Source organism: Megascapheus bottae, chromosome 9 (genome assembly GCF_031878675.1).
Source record: "Megascapheus bottae isolate mThoBot1 chromosome 9, mThoBot2.hap1, whole genome shotgun sequence".
Taxonomy (NCBI): Eukaryota; Metazoa; Chordata; class Mammalia; order Rodentia; family Geomyidae; genus Megascapheus; species Megascapheus bottae.
In genome coordinates this window covers 9,785,315-9,802,849 of record NC_143517.1, presented here as the reverse complement: position 1 = coordinate 9,802,849, position 17,535 = coordinate 9,785,315, and the positions used below count along the sequence as shown (strand labels likewise).

General features: G+C 40.8%; 1 protein-coding gene across 1 annotated transcript in view; it reads left to right on the top strand.

The window, feature by feature from the left end:
- The first annotated feature begins 6,749 nt into the window (after positions 1 to 6,749).
- Nsmaf (neutral sphingomyelinase activation associated factor) overlaps positions 6,750 to 17,535 on the top strand; it is a 66,355-nt gene continuing 55,569 nt past the window's right edge. The window contains exon 1 of the mRNA XM_090338852.1: positions 6,750 to 6,880. Coding sequence (XP_090194978.1) covers positions 6,831 to 6,880 — 50 coding nt within the window. The 5' untranslated portion in view covers positions 6,750 to 6,830. The remainder of the gene's footprint in view (positions 6,881 to 17,535) is intronic.

The window sequence follows — 17,535 nt, the reverse complement described above, 5'->3', positions numbered from 1 at the left end:
AAGTGGACACAGCAGAGACTGGTCACTTTTTGCAATACCCAAGTCTCTGGACCCAGCTCTCCATTTTACTGACATGATGGAACTTTTCTAAAGCGTATTTACCAATAAAACCTTTAGAATTAGGAAAAAGAGAATTATGCATATCTCTCTTTGCTTACCTCAATCTTTTTCTAAAAACCCTTGAAGATGACTGAGGGTTAATTGTTTCACCCGGATGCTAGTGGTTCATGCCTGTAATCCTAGCTACTCAGGAGGCTGAGATCTCAGGATTACAGTTCAAAGCCAGCCTAGGCACCAAAGTCCATGAGATGCTCAGCTCCAACCAGAAAATTAGAAGTGGCTCTGTAGCTTAAAGTGGTAGAGTGCTAGCCTTGAGCAAAAAGAGCTCCAGGACAGCACCCTAGCCCTGAATTCAAGCCACACAATCAACAAAGAAAGAAAAAGGGAAGATAAAATGGAAGCACAAAAATCATATATCTGGGAATCAATGTACTTTAGCTTTTTTAAGCTTTTTAACTTTAATAACTAAAAACAGAAATTGCCACTGGTTGTGCATTCACCCTACACTTCCATTTTCTTGAAGTAAAACCATAAATATCTTTGCTTTCCTCTTCTGATTAATTTTTACTGAAGGTCAAATTTATGGCTTTTATACTCTTCCTTTGTTATATATAAAGATATCAATAAGCTGAGCAAATTATAATAAGATCCCATAAGTTAAATAAAAAGTTTTGGTCTCCAAACTTTTGACAGGTAATATCTCCTTCCATATGTTTTAATATTAGAGAAGAATGATTTTTTCCCTCGTATCCACTCACAGCCTTTGTTGGACTCATTATTGTCATATTCTTGTGGCTGTTGTGGTTTAGATCTTAAATGTCCCCCAAAGGTCTGTGTGCTGAAGGGGTTAGTCCCAGCCTGTAGTACTTTGGGGACTGCTGGAACCTTTAAGAGATGGGATCTCATGGAAGGAAGTTAGGTCACTGGGGATCCTGTAGTCCATCCTCTTTCTTTCTCTCTGCTCTCCCCTCAGGAGATAAATAGCTTTGCTCTATTCTGTATTCCCTGCGATTGTGGTTTGGTCTTACCACAGGCCACAAAGCAATGGCACCAACCAACTATGGATGAGACCTCAGAAACTATGAGCCAAAATAAGTCCTTCCAATCTTGTAAAATGATTTTCTCAGGCATTTTGTCACAGTGATGCTCAGGTAACTTTCACTGTCCCAGAACACCAGTTGACACCCTCTGTTCCAGAACTCTGATTTATAGATTAAATTGGCTGTAAGACTCATGGAATTTAAAGCCCTTTGCGAAATATCCCTCCTTTCGATACCCCTTCCTGAGGTACTATTTTGCTCAACTTTGCCTTTGCCTTTATAAGGAATTTCACTATGTGAAATGTCCTTTGAATTTATCTTATTTCAGTTTCATATGGACATTCAATTGCCATTACGACAGTAGTAAGAGGTGGAACTACTGGGTGCCAATGGCTCATGCCTGTAATCCTAGCTACTCAGGAGGCTGAGCTCTGAGAATTGTGTTTCAAAGCCAGCTCTGGCATATAAATCAGAAAAAGACTCATTTCCAATTAACTAGCAAAAGCTGGAAGTGGAGATGTGGCTCAAATAGTCCAGTGCCAGCCAACCTTGAGTGGGAAGTGCTAAATGAGAGCCAGAGGCCCTGAGTTCAAATCATAACAATACCATCAACAAAAGATGAGGAACCTGCAAGTTAGGTTTATCCTCATGAATAGATAAAAGAGAGAGAGGGTGAGTAGTGTTAGAGAATACAAGAAGGATGAGTTTGGCCTGATTCTCATGACTCATGTCTTGCATGAGTTCCCTTTCTCTTACAGAACAAGCTATTGGACTTGCTAGGCCTTGAAAGAAAAAAAAATTGTTAACATATTTAGGGGAAAATAAGCAGAGAGCTTTATTTGTTTGTTTTTATTATGGCCAAGCTTGAGTATAAACATCGCCAACTGATAACATATGTTCTGGGAATCAACAGGAGAAAGGAAATCAAGCTGAACTCTTAAGACCATAGCAACAGAGAAACCAGAAACCTAAGAGGCAAAATTGAGCTGGAGAAATAAGTGGCGAGGACTTAACAAAGAGGAAATTTAAAGAAACATATCTTCAGTGGTTTCCTACTCTAAAAACTGAGGAAAATGCAAAAAAAGAGAATGCTTTGGAGTTGCTTTCTAAAGCATTATTTATGTACTGTTTTTGTGACAAAATTACTACTAAAAGCTGTTTGCTTTCCAATTTCAGAAGTATACACAATCTTTGAAAATATATATATAGGAACATAAAGAAAACAAAAACATCTTTAGTATTTCCATTCAGAAGCAAACACTTCTATATTGCTTTCCAGAGTTTTTGAACAAGTTTACATTCCCACTAAAAGTGTAGTAATGTTCCCTTTTGGCTACATCCCTACCAGCCTCTGTTATTATTAGTTTTCTTAATAAGGGCCATTGTAACTGGAGTGAGATGGAATCTCAATGTTGTTTTGATTTTCATTTATTTTAAGGCCAGATATGTTGAATGTGTCTATTGGATATTCTTACTTCTTCCAAGAAATCTCCCTTTAAGATTTTCACCCATTTATTAATTGAGTAGTTGTTTCTTAGAGGGTTTATTTTTGGGGTAGGGGATTAAGTGTTTAGCTAGCAAGTCTTCCATTCTTTTTAATGTGTTTCTTTAGTTTTAGTACTTTCTAATGCATTTCTTTCCTTCTTATCAAAGATAATCAAAGTAATACCCTATAGATGTCAGGACAACTTTTACTCAGAAATATATTATTGTGATAGAGAAAAAGATTCAGCAAGAATTTCATTCACCTTGGAATTGTGTAAAGGGATAATGGGGAAGTAGGAAGAAGACCAATTGGTGGCTTAGTAGAGTCAGGAAAGTGAAAACCTTCAAAAGGATTTTCCCTATAAATGATTATGTAAGTGTATCTGCTAGCTGGCAATTATAGACATTAGGAATCTATTTTCCCATGAAACCTATGAGACAAAGGCCCTATGGTTCCTGGTGAGCACATTTCAAAGGATGGCTTTCAGGTCCTGGAGAAAGGTACTACTGAGTTGTAGGAGACATATATTTCACAAAGGAACAAAGGAGTGATTTACAGATCTAAGTCCCTTTTAGCAATTTTTCTGAGGAAGAGGCCTACAACAGAAGTTGACAGGAAGAACAAGTAAATTTTGAAAAAGCATTGAAAGAGAAAGCTAGAAACAAGGCCAGGGCTTGTTTAAAGCTATTACTGTGGAGAGAAAGAGTAGACAAAATCATGTGTGTTGGGAGTCAACAGTTCTTAAAGGTCAAGGTCAAGACCTAGTTATGAGGGCTCAGAGGAACTTGACTAGAATTTGCTTGGTCTAGGAGAAAATCTGTCATTCTCCACCTATTGGAATTAAAAGATGAAAACATTCTTGTCTGTTTTAATTTTTTTTCCTTGCCTTATTTCAGCTGAAGTAATTTTCTTCATAGCATCTTCTGTAGTACTTCTCATTTAGAAATTTGTCATGTGGTACATGGTATCGTTTTGAAATTTTTATCATATTATCATGTGTGTTCACATATATATTTGCTTCTTGGTTGTTTAACAATATTACAATTTCTTACAAGAACATTGAACCAATGTCGTCAATGATAATGCTAGTCCCGGGATTTGAACTCAGGACTTGGACTTTGTTCCTGAATTTCTTTTTGCTCAAGGATAGTGCTCTACCACTTGAGCCACAGCATCACTTCCAGTCTTTTCTGTTTATGTGGTACCGAGGAATCAAACCGGGGTCTTCTTCTATAGTACTTGGGTATATGGAAGGGATTCAAAGTCACAAGCTACACAGGCATCTTCATTCATTCTAAAATATGTAATAGATGTCCATTCTTTACATTGCATCATTGTCCAATGATGCTAGAGGTGAAATTCAAAACACCCAGTCCCAGATTTTATTCTTGATTCTCCCACCATCTCTTCAAAGTCCTGCATATACTACAGAAAGTCCCTAGAAATTTAAAAAAAATTCTGATACTGCAGAAGCTTGTCCTTAAGACAATATTAAGTTTGTTTTAGTATATATACAATTCAGAAGATTACTATTCATGAGTACAAGGTAAAACTCCTAGGCTCAGTCTCAGAACTTAAGAAATCATTATTCCTTTGATATAGCAGTCATATATGCTAGGGCAGTACTAATAAAACTCACATAATAACAAGTATTTGTGAAGTGGTAGAAATACTGGAATCCTTCTGTACTGCTAATTGAAGTGTTAATTGGTATAACCACTTTGGAAACCAGTCTGCTGGTTTTTCAAAATTTAGAGATGGAATTACTTAACTGGTCACCAATTACATGCTTAGACTTCAGTTTCACGCAAGAGAAATGAAAGCACATTCATACAAAAATAAGTACAGGGGCCAGGAATTTGGCCTAGTGGTACAATACCTGCGTAGCATGCATGAAGATTCAGGTTCAATTCCTCAGTGATGCTGTGGCTCAAGTGGTTGAGTGCTAGCCCTGAAGAAAGCCCAAGGACCTTGCCCAGGCCCTGAATTCAAGCCCTGGGACTGGCAAAAAATAATAATAAATACATAAATGCAATAGCTACCTTTTCTTTTTGGTGGGAGGGTTGTGGGGCTTGAACTCTGGGCCTGGGTGTTGTGCCTGAGCTCTTCAGCTCAAGCTATTGTCTACCATGTAGAGCCACAGCACCACTTCCCATTTTCTGGTGGTTAATTGGAGATAAGAGTTTCACAGCTTTGGGGCTGGGAGTTTAGCTTAGTGGTAGAGTGCTTGCCTAGCATGCACAAGTACCTGGGTTCGATTCCTCAGTACCACATACATAAGGGAAAAAAGCCAGAAGTGGGTGCTTTGGCTCAAGTGGTAGAGTTCTAGTCTTGAGAAAGGCCCCATATTCAGGCTCTGAGCTCAAAGCGAAGGACTGGCAAAAAAAAAAAAAAAAAAAAATGAGTTTCACAGCCTTTTGTTCCTAGGCTGGCTTTGGCTTTGAACCATTATCCTTAGATCTTTGCCTTCTAAGTAGCTAGAATTACAGGCGTGAGCCACTGGTACCTGGCAACTACATTATTCTTGATAGTCAAAAGTGGAGTCAGCAACCCAAGTCTCAGGGTTACAATCCCAGCTACACAAGAGTTCAACCTCACCTGGTGGATCATGATTCAAAGATAACCCTAAAAGAACATGTCCAAGACACTTTATCTCTAAAATAGCCAATAAAAAAAATGAGGCTGGAGTTGTGGTTCAAGAGGTACAACATCAGCAGATAGTAAATAGCCCAGCAAGTACAAGGCCCTGTGTTTAAACCCTGGTTCTGCAAAAGCAAAAGAGAAACAGCTGACATCATCTTGGGTTGCTAAACAGAAAAAGTAAGTGCAGAATATTCATACAGTGGAATACATTTCAAAAATAAAAAAGGGCTAAAATACCAGTTCATGCTACAGCTTGAATTATGCTTAAAGAAAGCATAATTTCAAGAACTTTGTAGGTACTATATTAAATGAATGAATCCAGACAAAAGTCAGACACATATTGTACAGTGGTCTTTATTTGAAATGTCCAGACTAGGCATGTTGCCCTAGCGGCCTCCTCTTATAGTTTAGCATGGCCCTTTCCCAGGCAATACGAGGTCCAATTGGTGAAAGCAGTAAATAATCAGCCTCCCTCCACCCCTTTACCTTGAGATGGCACTTCTTTGGGGCAGCTATAACAATATAAGGCAACAAGATCCCCTCAGTGTTACTGTAGGCTCCTAATCTACCATTTGGGTAGCAGCCATACATCCTAGTCTACCGTGATGAAACCCCTAGTTCTCATGTCCAAACCAGGGGCTCTGTCTCTGAGACCATTATACAGGTCACCTCAGACAGTATCCTGCACTTCTGTGAGAAGGGTTCTTGCCTGTCCCTTTGCAGGCAAGAAACCTTTCTTTGTTTTCTGTACCTGGATGCCTGCGTGGTATTCTGGCAATCTACTGTACTCTAACAAGGCAAATTCACAGAAACTGAAAGTTTATTAGTGTGTGTGTGTGTGTGTTGGGGTGTTTATTAGGTGAATGGTTTGAGGAAGGATGGTGTTGTGTTAATGATAATTAAATGATACAGGTTTGTTTTTGAAGCAATGAAAATAATATTTGGGTGACGATTGCATACACATCTTTGACTATTAACAAAAACCACTGAATAGTCTACTCTGAAAGGGGAAATCTGTATGAGTTATATCTCATTAAAGCTGTTCCCCCCAAAATTGAGGGTTGCTACCAGTTATTTCAACCGTTGAGATTGGGGACTGAGAAGCCCAAAGACTTGGTTATGTCAAGTCCCTGCAGCGAACAGTCCGGAAGTTCAGGGCTAGCTTTGGTTTCGGGTCCTAAATACTTGCCACGCAGCCCTGCCGTGGTCTCCTAGGGAAAGGATTAGTGCAGAGGGAAGAGCGGCGAGTCGCGGCCTGGGAGAACCCCTGGGGCGGCCCGAATCTGGGGCGCCACGGGTCAGCGCGCGCCCCTCCTCCGGCCTGAGTCACGGCGCCGCCGGCGGAGTCCCCACGCGAGGCTGCGGCGCTGAGCGCGGCCGGGACGCCGCGGGGCCCTGGCGCAGCGTCGGGCTCCCTGCCGCCCAGCGGCGCCGCCCGGGCAGCCAGGCCCGCAGCCGCGCACCCCCGGCGGGCCTCGCGATTCGCCCCCCCCCCCCCCTCGCCTCGCTCACTGCACGACCCGCGGCTGCTCCGGCCTAGTCCAGGACACGGCGGCTGGCGGCTGCGGGGCCTCCGGGCGCCCCATGCCCGCCGGCCCTCCATGGCGTTTATCCGGAAGGAGCAGCAGCTGCAGCTTTACTCCAAGGAGAGGTACGCGCTCGGGGGCCGGGAGACCCGGGAGAAGGAGAGGGAGTCTGGCTGAGATGTGGGGTAGTGGCGGAACCGCCGTGCCGGCCGGGCTCACAGGCCGCGTCGGAGCCGGGGGTCGTGGTAGGAGCCCGAGGCCGACTCGGAGAGACCCGGCGTCGGAGACCGGGCGGCGGCGTGGTCCCGGCTCACCCGGAAGGCCGCGCGGTGGGAAGCCGAGCCGTCGGCGGGCTCGCGGGCCCGGCGGGGGACGGGGCGCCGGCGGGCTGGACGCACGCCCCCTTTCGCACGCCCCCTCCCCAAACTGAGCGCGCGGCGCGGGGTCCGCGTCACACCGGGCGGAAGCGCTCGGGCCGGCGGTCGTCTCCGCCTGTTCCCGGGCCGACGCCTCAACCCCTGCGCCCTTTCCGCCGGCTTTCTGCCGACTGGCAACGCACGCAGCCCTGACCCGGGGAGGACGGGGGCGCCTTAGAGGCCGGGTTCCCCCGGCGGCTCCCCTGCGGCGAGCGCGGTTCTGACGCCGCCGCCTTGCAGGGAGGGCTGGGCGTCGGGAAGCGCAGCTGGTGGGACGCGCTCACTGGCACCGGCGGCGTCCGGAGGGCGCGGGGGTCCCAGGCGCCAGTGGGCAGGGTCCCGATGAGTTCCTGAGCCTGTGCACGCGGGGGCCGGCGCGCCCCGAGGCGCCTTGCTGGTGACCCCAGCAGACAGTCCGGCTGCGGTCACCGCCAGTGGGACCGGTGGAACTTGGGCCGAGTCTTTTTTTTTTTTTTTTTTTTACCAACACCGATTCTGAGAGCCACAGTCGGTCTAGCGGCGGCTGTCGGGTGACCCTGCGGAAGCCCACGGAACAGATGGCACCCTGGAACGCACGCGCGGGGTTCGATTCGGGGGTGATTTTTTCAGCTGGAACGCCACCCCATTCACTCGACCATTCGTACGCCTCGCTAACCTAGAGTTTTGTGATCCGGTCTGAAAGTTCATTTTCCTCCTGAACAAGGATAGGGATTTGGGGGTGTTTTACCACCCCCCTTAGGCCCAACAAGCTTATTGTTAAGACTTGTGCTCGTGTTTTTCAATAAAGAGATGAACACATCCACGTTAAGGTTTGAAGGACTTTGAAACACTTGAGTAGCCCTCGTGTTCTGCCACTCAGGAGGCATTTGTGACAGTTCTGTGGTTTCCTTGGTACACAGCAAAACCTGATTTCGATTATTTTAGTGGAAATAATTTGGCTAACTTTTTATAGCTTTGCAGAGGCAAGAAAACCTACTGTTGTATGGATTGCTTTATTAATTTTAATGTGCTCTGATCAAAGACTTCTTGACTGGGAAAAATATTCAAGATAAGAGTTCCTTACAACCAAGCATTTGTTTATCAGCAATGAGCCCCTATAGTCCTGTGTATCAGTGCTTCAGGGGGGAAATGGTGTCATGTGTTTTATAGTTGACCGCCCAGATTTTTAATACTCTGCCTCACAACTTTGCAACCTTAGGCAAGTGCTAAGGTAGGATATTAGTAGGGTGCCAGGCATAGAATGTGGATTTGAAGTACTGACATCTTTCAGAATTCATGAGGACTAGACTAAAATCGAGCGTCTTCATAAAGCTTACAACTGTTTCAAAAGACAAGAATATTTTAGATCAATTTTTGAACCCTGAATTGACCATTTCTGCCTAGATTTTTCCCCCCTCACTTATATGAGTTTGCAACAATGAATACTTACCCAGATTAGTGTAGGCCACTGGCTAGGGTATACTCAAAAGAACGGCTGCTTTTCTTGGGACACTTGAAAGTCTTTTTAAGAGGTTGCTCATCTTTCAGAGGCTTAACTCATTGTAAGTTAATTGGCTCTTCTCACGCTGTTAGGACTTTCAGATTTCATATTTTAAATGTTGCATTTTCTGTAAAAGTAAATTTGGAGAATTGATTGAGAGAATCTTGAATTGGTGGCTGAGATCTCAGTTATGGAAGAGGATGTAGAGGAAAAAGTGGATACATTTTAGATGTTTTTATGAGGTAGAAGGGACAGGTTTAACTATAATACTTTGTGTGTGTGTGTGTGTGTGTGTGTGTGTGTGTGTGTGTGTGTGTGTGTAGGTATATACATTCATATCCAGGCTTAAACACCCGTCCTTCCTTTTACCCTTGCTCATAGCTAGTGCTCTATCATTTGGGATGTTGCTGATTAATTAGATATGAATCTTGAAGACTTTTCTTCCAGGCTAGCTTGGAACGTGGATCTTACATGTCTCAGCCTCCAGAGTAGCCAGCATTACAGGTATGAATGAATCATTAACGCTGGCTAATATTTTGGTATATTGTAAGTAAAGGGGAACAGCTGGGATGTGAGAATTCCAGCTAGGATAGTCAGGTGCAATATGAAATACTCAATTGTATTTGAATTTCAGATAACTAAAAATGCAGGTATGCTTATCTGAAATTAAATTTCAGCTGGGCATCCTGTATTTTATTTGCTAAACTTGAGACTTCTATCAGGTTTCTGCTTTGCATTAACCACACAGACGTGCTATTTGTTTGTGATGTTCATAAAGAAATGTTTTAGTAATATGGCTAGAAAGCAAATAAGATCTTGCTCCATCCATATGATGTACAGCACTAGTATGGTTAAGCTGAAGATAGGAGGAGCCATATTGGTTTTACTAGTTATTATGTTCTAGGCAGATGTTGATGAGGGTAAATGAAGATAATTTCAAAAGACATTTACGTGCATTCCTTGGATTTGTTGGGAGTGGCAGATGTGGTAGTGGGTTAGCAGGTGAGGAATTTCTGTCATTTCAGCTACATCTACTGAAAGATCAAGGAATATAGTTTGTGTTTTTTTTTTCTTTTTATCTAGATGTGGCAGTAAAACTGTAGCTGTTTCCATCATGTTTGTAGAAATTTAAATAGTTGAGGCATTGCTCTGTTTCAACAATGCCATAACTAAATGATTTACCTGTGGTTTGTAAGCTGTTATTTGGGGCTAAAATATAAATAATCTTGAATTCTTTGCTCGGCCCCTAGACATCCCATTAATAGTTTTACAGCATTTTTGAGACACCACTCTTGCTTCAGAAGACATCTGAGTATATAATTCTCCCAGTTCTACTGACATTAAATTTCTTTTACTCAATATGCTTGCCTAACAAATTGAGTCATATTATTATAAATGAATATGTTAATGTATTCATTATATTAAAAACACTTGAGAAAGCAAAATATACTCCAGTTTAATCTTCCATTTCTTAGTTATGGGGATATGCCAGGCTTGGGACAAGGAAATAAAGTTACAGAATCAGTTAATTAGTTGGGAATTTACCCAAGAGGCATTTTGCTCACATGACCAAACAGTGGGAGAATAAATGCAAGTTGTAAATAATTTGAAATAGCTGTTTTAAATATTTTGAACAATAATTTTTCTTTTGTCTGATATTAATATAGCTATTTAAGTTTCTTGCAGTCCTATGTATTTGCACCATATACAGTTTTATTTGTGTTAGGTTTTAAGAATATTTCTTAGTTGGGTGTGGTGGCTCATGCCTGTAATCCTAGCTGCTTGGGAGGCTGAGATCTGAGGATCAAGGTTTAGAGCCAGCCCAGGCACAAAAGGACCTGAGACTCTTATCTCCAGTTAACCTCTAGAAAAACAGGAAGTGGGGCTTGGCTCAAGGGTAAAGCAATCGCCTTGAGCTGCATTGCTCTGGGACAACGCCCAGGTTGAGCTCAAGCCCCATGACCACACCTCCCCCCAAAATAAAAGACTATTTTTTATAGGACTTGGAATGTGACTTAGTGGTAGAGAACTTGCTTAACATTCATGGAGCCCTGGGTTCAATTCCTTAGAACCACATATACAGAAAAAGCCAGAAATGGTACTGTGGCTCAAGTGGTAGAGCAAAAGAAGCTCAGGTCCTGAATTCAAACCCGAAGCCAAAAAAAAAAAATCATCTTTTGTACTTTTTATAGTTCATTTTGATGATTTTTTTCTGAACAGATTGTTTATATTTATTACAAACATGAATGATTATTACAAAAATGAATACATTTATTTCTCCTTTTTTAAGACTTTGTTCTTGTCTCCCTCTACACTCCTTTCTTTGGATTCAATGTAGTCCCCTTGTTCTCTTTCACTTTTTTTCTTGCAAAGTATAGAGATTACATATTTTGTTTCTGTTCTCTGGTGCTTACCCCCCACCTTTTTTTTTTAAACAAATTTAAGATCTGAAGCTAATTGTTCTGTTTACTCACTTGTGTTAACACCTTGGATTAACTAACTCCTGTTTTCCCATCCTAACTTGTAGTCTGCTGTTGTCAAAAAATTTTGAGGTGTACTTTAAATATATTCACGAGACATGATTTTCTGGTTAGTGCTTTTTATAATTTTACATGCATAGTAACCATTGCCTTTGTTCAGTTTTCTCTTTCTTTCTTTCTTTCTTTCTTTCTTTCTTTCTTTCTTTCTTTCTTTTTTTCTCTCTTTCTTTCTTTCTTTCTTTTTGGCCAGTCCTGGGGCTTGAACTCAGGGCCTCAGCATTGTCCTTGGGCTTTCTGAAGGTGCTGAGCCTCAGGACCACGTCCAGCTTTTTCTATGTATGTGGTACGGGGAATGGAACCCAGGGCTTTCTTAAATGCTAGGCAGGCACTCTACCACTAGGCCACACTCCTGGTCCCTTCTTGCATTCTTCATGAAATTATTTTTTCTTTCTTTCCTGAAGGATAGCTATTAGAAATTACTCCAGTTAGCATCTGAAGATAGTGTGCTATGGTTTTATCTGTTTGAACATATCACTATTTGCCTTTGTGACAAAATCAGCCTTGTTAGATATGTCATTCCATGTTTTGAATGGTGTGCCAACAAATGCAAAGGGACTGGGACTATACTGTAGACTTGCTGGAGAAGCTTAACGCAAAAAAAAAAAAAAAAAAAAAAGTCACTACAGGTCTGACTTGCATAGTTGGTGCCTGTCTGACTTGGCTTCTTCAAACTCCAGGAGAAACCAAGACCCTATAGTCACCACGATGCAGAAAGGCTGTGGGCCTTGGTGGAACAGCTGCATTCCCTGTGAAGCTCAGATTTGTGACTGTGGGTTGTCTTTAGTCCTCCTCAGAGAGGGCAGCAAGGCCCAAATCCTGTGATAAGGCGGGAGCGGAAGCAGGAGTTATTGGTTATTGTATCTGAACTCATGGACAAGGAATCTGTAGCACTTTCCCTGGCATGATTAGGGCTGCCAAAATCCAAGTCTTGAGCTGATTAGGACTGAGTGCCTAAAACCTAAAGTCACAGTAGGATTCAGGGGACTCTTTTGTCTGATTTTTCCCCCTAGTCCTAGTCAAGGGCTGGGAAGTCCTTGAGATTTTTTTGCTCAAGGCCAGCACCCTACCACTGGAGTCACAGCTTCACTTCCAGCCTTTTGGATGTTTAATTGGAGATGAGTCTCATAGACTTTCCTGCCCAGGCTTGCTTTGAACTATGTCCTTAGATTTCAACCTCCTAAGTAGCTAGTATTATAGGCGTGAGCCACCCACTTCTGGCTCCGGAGCTTTGCCAAAGGTTTCCTCTTCTAGCAAGCCTGAAGCAAACACATATTGTTCAGGTCTAATTATTCTTTGTATGTGTTATGTATCTGTCTTTTCTCTGGATGCTTTTAAGACATCTTCTTTGTAGTCTTTAGCTGTTTGTCTACATATAGATTTCTTCTATTCTGCTTGAGGTTTCTAAAACTGAAGAAGATGGAAAATGTAGCACTAAGATATTAGAATATTGCTTTTCCACTCTTTTATGTTTCCTCATGCCTCTTTAGTATTTATCATATTCAGCTTCCTGTTGTGTACTGTGCTGATATAAATTCATTTTAAATTACTGATTTTTCTTTCCAGCTACTCAATTTGCTCATTACTTAAATACTAAATTTATTTTTTTAATTTGTAGCTTTCGTTCTTTAAAAAAATTTTTAACTTTGAAATTTGAGTCAGTCTCATTGCGTAGCTGAGAGTAACCTTGAACTCATGCTCTTCCTGAATCAGTTTCTAAATGCTGGGATTGTAAGTATGTGTCACCATACCAAGTTTGTTGATTCATTTGTATAACCTCCTGGTTATTTTTTCCTTAAACATATGGGATTGTCTGATGCATTGTATGAAAGCTATATAAGTTTGATTGAATAGTTCGTTGGTTCCTGAACTCTTAAATCCTTATGTATTAATGATTTATGTATTCATATTTTATTTATATAATCTTTTATTATCTTTAAATAGCTCTGCAAAGGGATTTCAATTCAAAATGTTAGTTTATAAGTACAGTGTATCTTGATGAGTGTCATTCTATCCATCCTTCTTAACTATCTACCCAACTTGTTTATTTTTGGTTGTAGCTTTTTGTTCCTTAGAAATTTTTCCTTTGGGAATTCTTCTAGCTTAACTGTAAAGTGCATTTTTCAGAAAGTTGGTATTTGTTACTTGTGCTGGTTTTCTGCTTTATGTGTGTTTCACACTTCTTTTTTTTTTTTTTTTCCATTCCTGGAGCTTGAACTTTGGGCTTGGGCACTGTCCTTGGGCTTTCTCAAGGTTAGAGCCCTACTTTTTGAGCCACAGTACTACTTCCAGCATTTTCTATGCATGTAGTACCAAGGAATTGAACCCAGGCCTTCATGCATGCTAAGGAAGCACTCTATCACTAGACCAAACTCCTGGCCCCTCACTTTTGTTTTTGAGATTGGTTTTCAAAATTTGGCCAGGCTGATCTCAAGTTCATTATGCAACCTTGATCTCACAAGCTTCTTGCCTCCACCTCTCAATTTCTGAAATTACAGGTGTGTACTACCATGCCTGGCTTCAGAGACTTCCCCTACTTATTCATTACCTCAGCCAAACATTTGCAAAAGTTTTTAGTACTTTTTTCCTAGCGATATCAGAGCAGTTAAATTGCTGTTGTGCCTGAAATGAAGTCTTATTAATGCCTTTAAACTCAGATTTATTTAACCCAGAGGATATTTAGAAAAGAAGAGATTTCTTCAACAGAAGAAAGGAACTCCCTCCTCAATTTTTCAAGCCTGCTATGACCCTCCAGAGTCTTACCAGAATAAGGAAGAAATGAATCTTGAAATTCTTCTGAAAGACGGTACATAAGTAGTGGCCACCACAGATTTATTTAGGGTAGACAGACAAGGCAAAATATTTAGAAAAGAGGGACAATAAGCCAGTACCATCTCTGACAAACTCTCAGAAGGTGGGAGCCAACGGCTCTTGGTTGAGCTTTAACCCAAAGATACTATGTTCTCTCACTGGACTAAGAATTTCCAGTTCAGAGCTGGTTACCCTAATGTACAGTTATGTACCAACTTCACATTTATCCTGTTTTGATACTGTTACTCAAATAAGTCAAAGGGTCTGGGTTGGCCTTATAATCAGATGGTCTTGTGACATGGATTTCTGGTCTTTGTGGTCCTTTTTAAGGTATTATTTCCATTCACATATCTACAAAAAAACATATTTTCTATTCTCAGATGTAATTTCTGTAGGATCACTTAACATCAGAAGAAGGGAGGGTGATAAGAATTATTGAATGGTTGATATAATTTCTTGTAATTCTGGCAATTTTTTAAGCCTTATTTTCTGGTTCTGTCTCAGTTCCTGAACCCAACTCAATTTTTAATGTAGTGTCTAATTTCCTTATCACTTTACCCTAGTTATCCCGACTCTGATTAGAGGTGACTTTTGAGGTAGTCGATTCTATATTTCAGTTTTTAAACCTAAGGCCTATCTCAGTAAAGTGATTCACTAAAACCAAACAGCGAAGTCATGTATCATGATTAATCACAATTACCAACTTTTGGTTGGATTGAGAAGTACCTAGGACATTAGTAGAATTAATACCTCTGGGAGGCATGTTCTGGAACATGCATCTGGGAGGGTCTTTCCAGAGAGGCTTAACTAATAGGGAAAAAATGGCCCTAAGTTTGGGCAGCACCATGCAGTCAGCAGCAGGTTGAGGTAGAAGGAAACGAATGAGATAGCCAGCTACTGTCATTTTCTCTTCTTTCTAGCTGCCATTGACATAAGCTATTTTTTCCCCATCTTCCCTGCCATAATGGACCCAAACCACTGAAACCTTGAGCCCAAAAGCAAATCTTTCCTTTCTTTAGGTTGCTTCTGTGATATATTTATCACAGTGACCAAAAAACTTCCTGGCTGAGCTAAGGTTAGCCAGTGATGTTCCTTAACCCAAGTTTGATTCCTATCGATGGTAACCATACAGCTTGTGTTTTAAACGTGAGGCATGTGGGTTGCTGGTCAGTACTTATGTTTTCATGGTCTGATGGTTGTGAAATGGCTCAACCTGGTTTGTATGATATTAGAACTTTGGTTTTCAAAGTTAATAGGCCATTGGCCAGCAAGATGAGCATGCCTGGAACTTGTTCAGACACATGGACTCTCAAGCGCCATCAGAATCTGGATTTTAACAAAATCACACACAAAAAGTGTGAGAAGGGTAACTCCAGATTAGACTTTTCATCTTCATTTTTTCATTGTTTTTCTTCAAAATATACCTTCCCTTCTTCAGCCTTCCTCATGAAGAGTCTGCTGGGCTAGGGCTCTTCATGTAAAAAAAAAACCTGAACAACTTCGCAAGTAGTGATGCTCTTTCTTACTTTCTCATAGATGATTGAGACCTGAAATTTGAAACAACTATCTATATGGATGGTGTCAACAAAAGAGATTTTGCTATGTCAAGTATTTTGGTTGGAAGTAACAGTGCTGTGCATGGTCAGAAGAGTTTGGTTGAATTGTAGAGTTGTTACTTTACCATAGAGGGGCAAGGCTACAAAGGCCAGATGAAATAGTGGAATTGGTTATGATAGAGAAGCCCAGCCATGAGATGGTGCCTCTTCAGGAGAGGAGGGACCATTAATTTACTTGAGAAAAAAATGGGTACTTGTAAAGTACTGCACCTTCTATCTGGCGAATATAATGTGACCCTTCTACTAATTACAATAGAAAAATGAAAAACAAATTTTAAAAATGGGTGCTGGGACTGGATACACACAATTTAGTCAATCAGATGTCTATATGCAAATGTTAGAATATATATAATAAAATGAGTTGGATTTTATTACAAAAGAAGATTAACATGGCTTTTGAAAGTGTCACTGAAACTTGACAGGATGGGATTTAAGATTAGAATGTAGTGCTAAAAGCACTAGATTCATGAAGAAATAAAAGACTTGTTATCAAGAGAAGGGAGTGGTTCTAAATGTCAAGAAAGTTCCACATCTAGACGGGAATTTATGACCAGAAGGGGGAAAAACATAAACACTTCAGGGAACATAATTGGAAAGAGAAACTGAGACTATTCAGTTACTAAAGGCTACATTAGTGTATAGAAAAAAATGGTGTGTACCTGATGTAGATCAGAAAACAAGTAGCAATACTAATACAGGCTGAGTTAGTGAGTTCTAATTACAGTTTCCCATGTTAATATATCTAAATGCTGCAGAGAGCTTGGAAAGTTAATTCTCAGTATTGAAGAGAAATATTAATTAAGTAGCAATGAAAAAAAAAACCTTAATCATACTGAGTTACTTATTGGTAGAGCTCAGAGGGATTAAAGATACTACCATGTATGGAATGAAAGCAGAAATTGAAATTTTCAAGGAAAGGAAAACGGTAGTACTACAAAACATTTTGACCCAAGAATTATGTGGAACTGTCAAAAATGTAATTCACGTGGGTCGTGGTGGCTCACCCCTATAATCCTAGCCTACTCAGGAGGCTGAGATCTGATGATCAAGGTTCAAAGCCAGCCCAGACACAAAAGGATCTGAGATTCTTATCTCCAATTAACCTCTAGAAAAAGGGAAGTGGGGCTTGGCTCATGGATAGGGTGGTAGCCTTGAGCTGAAGAACTCAAGGACAGTGCCCAGGATGAGTTCAAGCCCCATGACCTACAAAACAACAACAACAAAAAAGTAATTCAGAATTTCTAATCCGAATGATCTTTTCTGAAGAGTTACAGAAGTCAGACAAGCAAATAAAGAATGGTATTCAAGTAGATTTTCTGTGAATTTATAATTTTTTCTTAATATTGCATCAGGCCACACACTACTAACTTCAACAAAGCAAAACCCACACATAGAAGCTTTAAAAATGATACAAGTTAAGAAAAAAAATCCTGGAAGCATAAAAACAAAACAACACCAAAACAAAATTTTCTACCATTGTTTGAAATGAAATAATACTTGACTGCTGACATTGATTTATGGCAGAGAAAGTTAATGTCATTTTCCACGCTGTTCATGACACCATGAAACTGTCACAGTGAACTTGATAAGATGTGTGAGGAAGTAGAGGTCTTCATTGGCTTATGACTTTTGTCATAAAATCATGAGAGCATTTGAATGTAGAACCACTGAATTGTTTCAGAGATCTAGGAATTTTGAGAGATTTTGGAAGAATATGCACACTCATAAGTTTAGTGCTAGTTCTCCATATATCAGATTATCTATAAGCCACTAAAATCTTCAGCCTGAATTCACTATGAAGTCATGCCAAATTACTGATGGACTTTTCTGCTGACCGTTGTGTCATTAGGTCAGAAAAATATAAATTGCTATTGATTTTTATCACCTGAAAGTTTATCTTTGTGATGTCTTAGGAGCAGA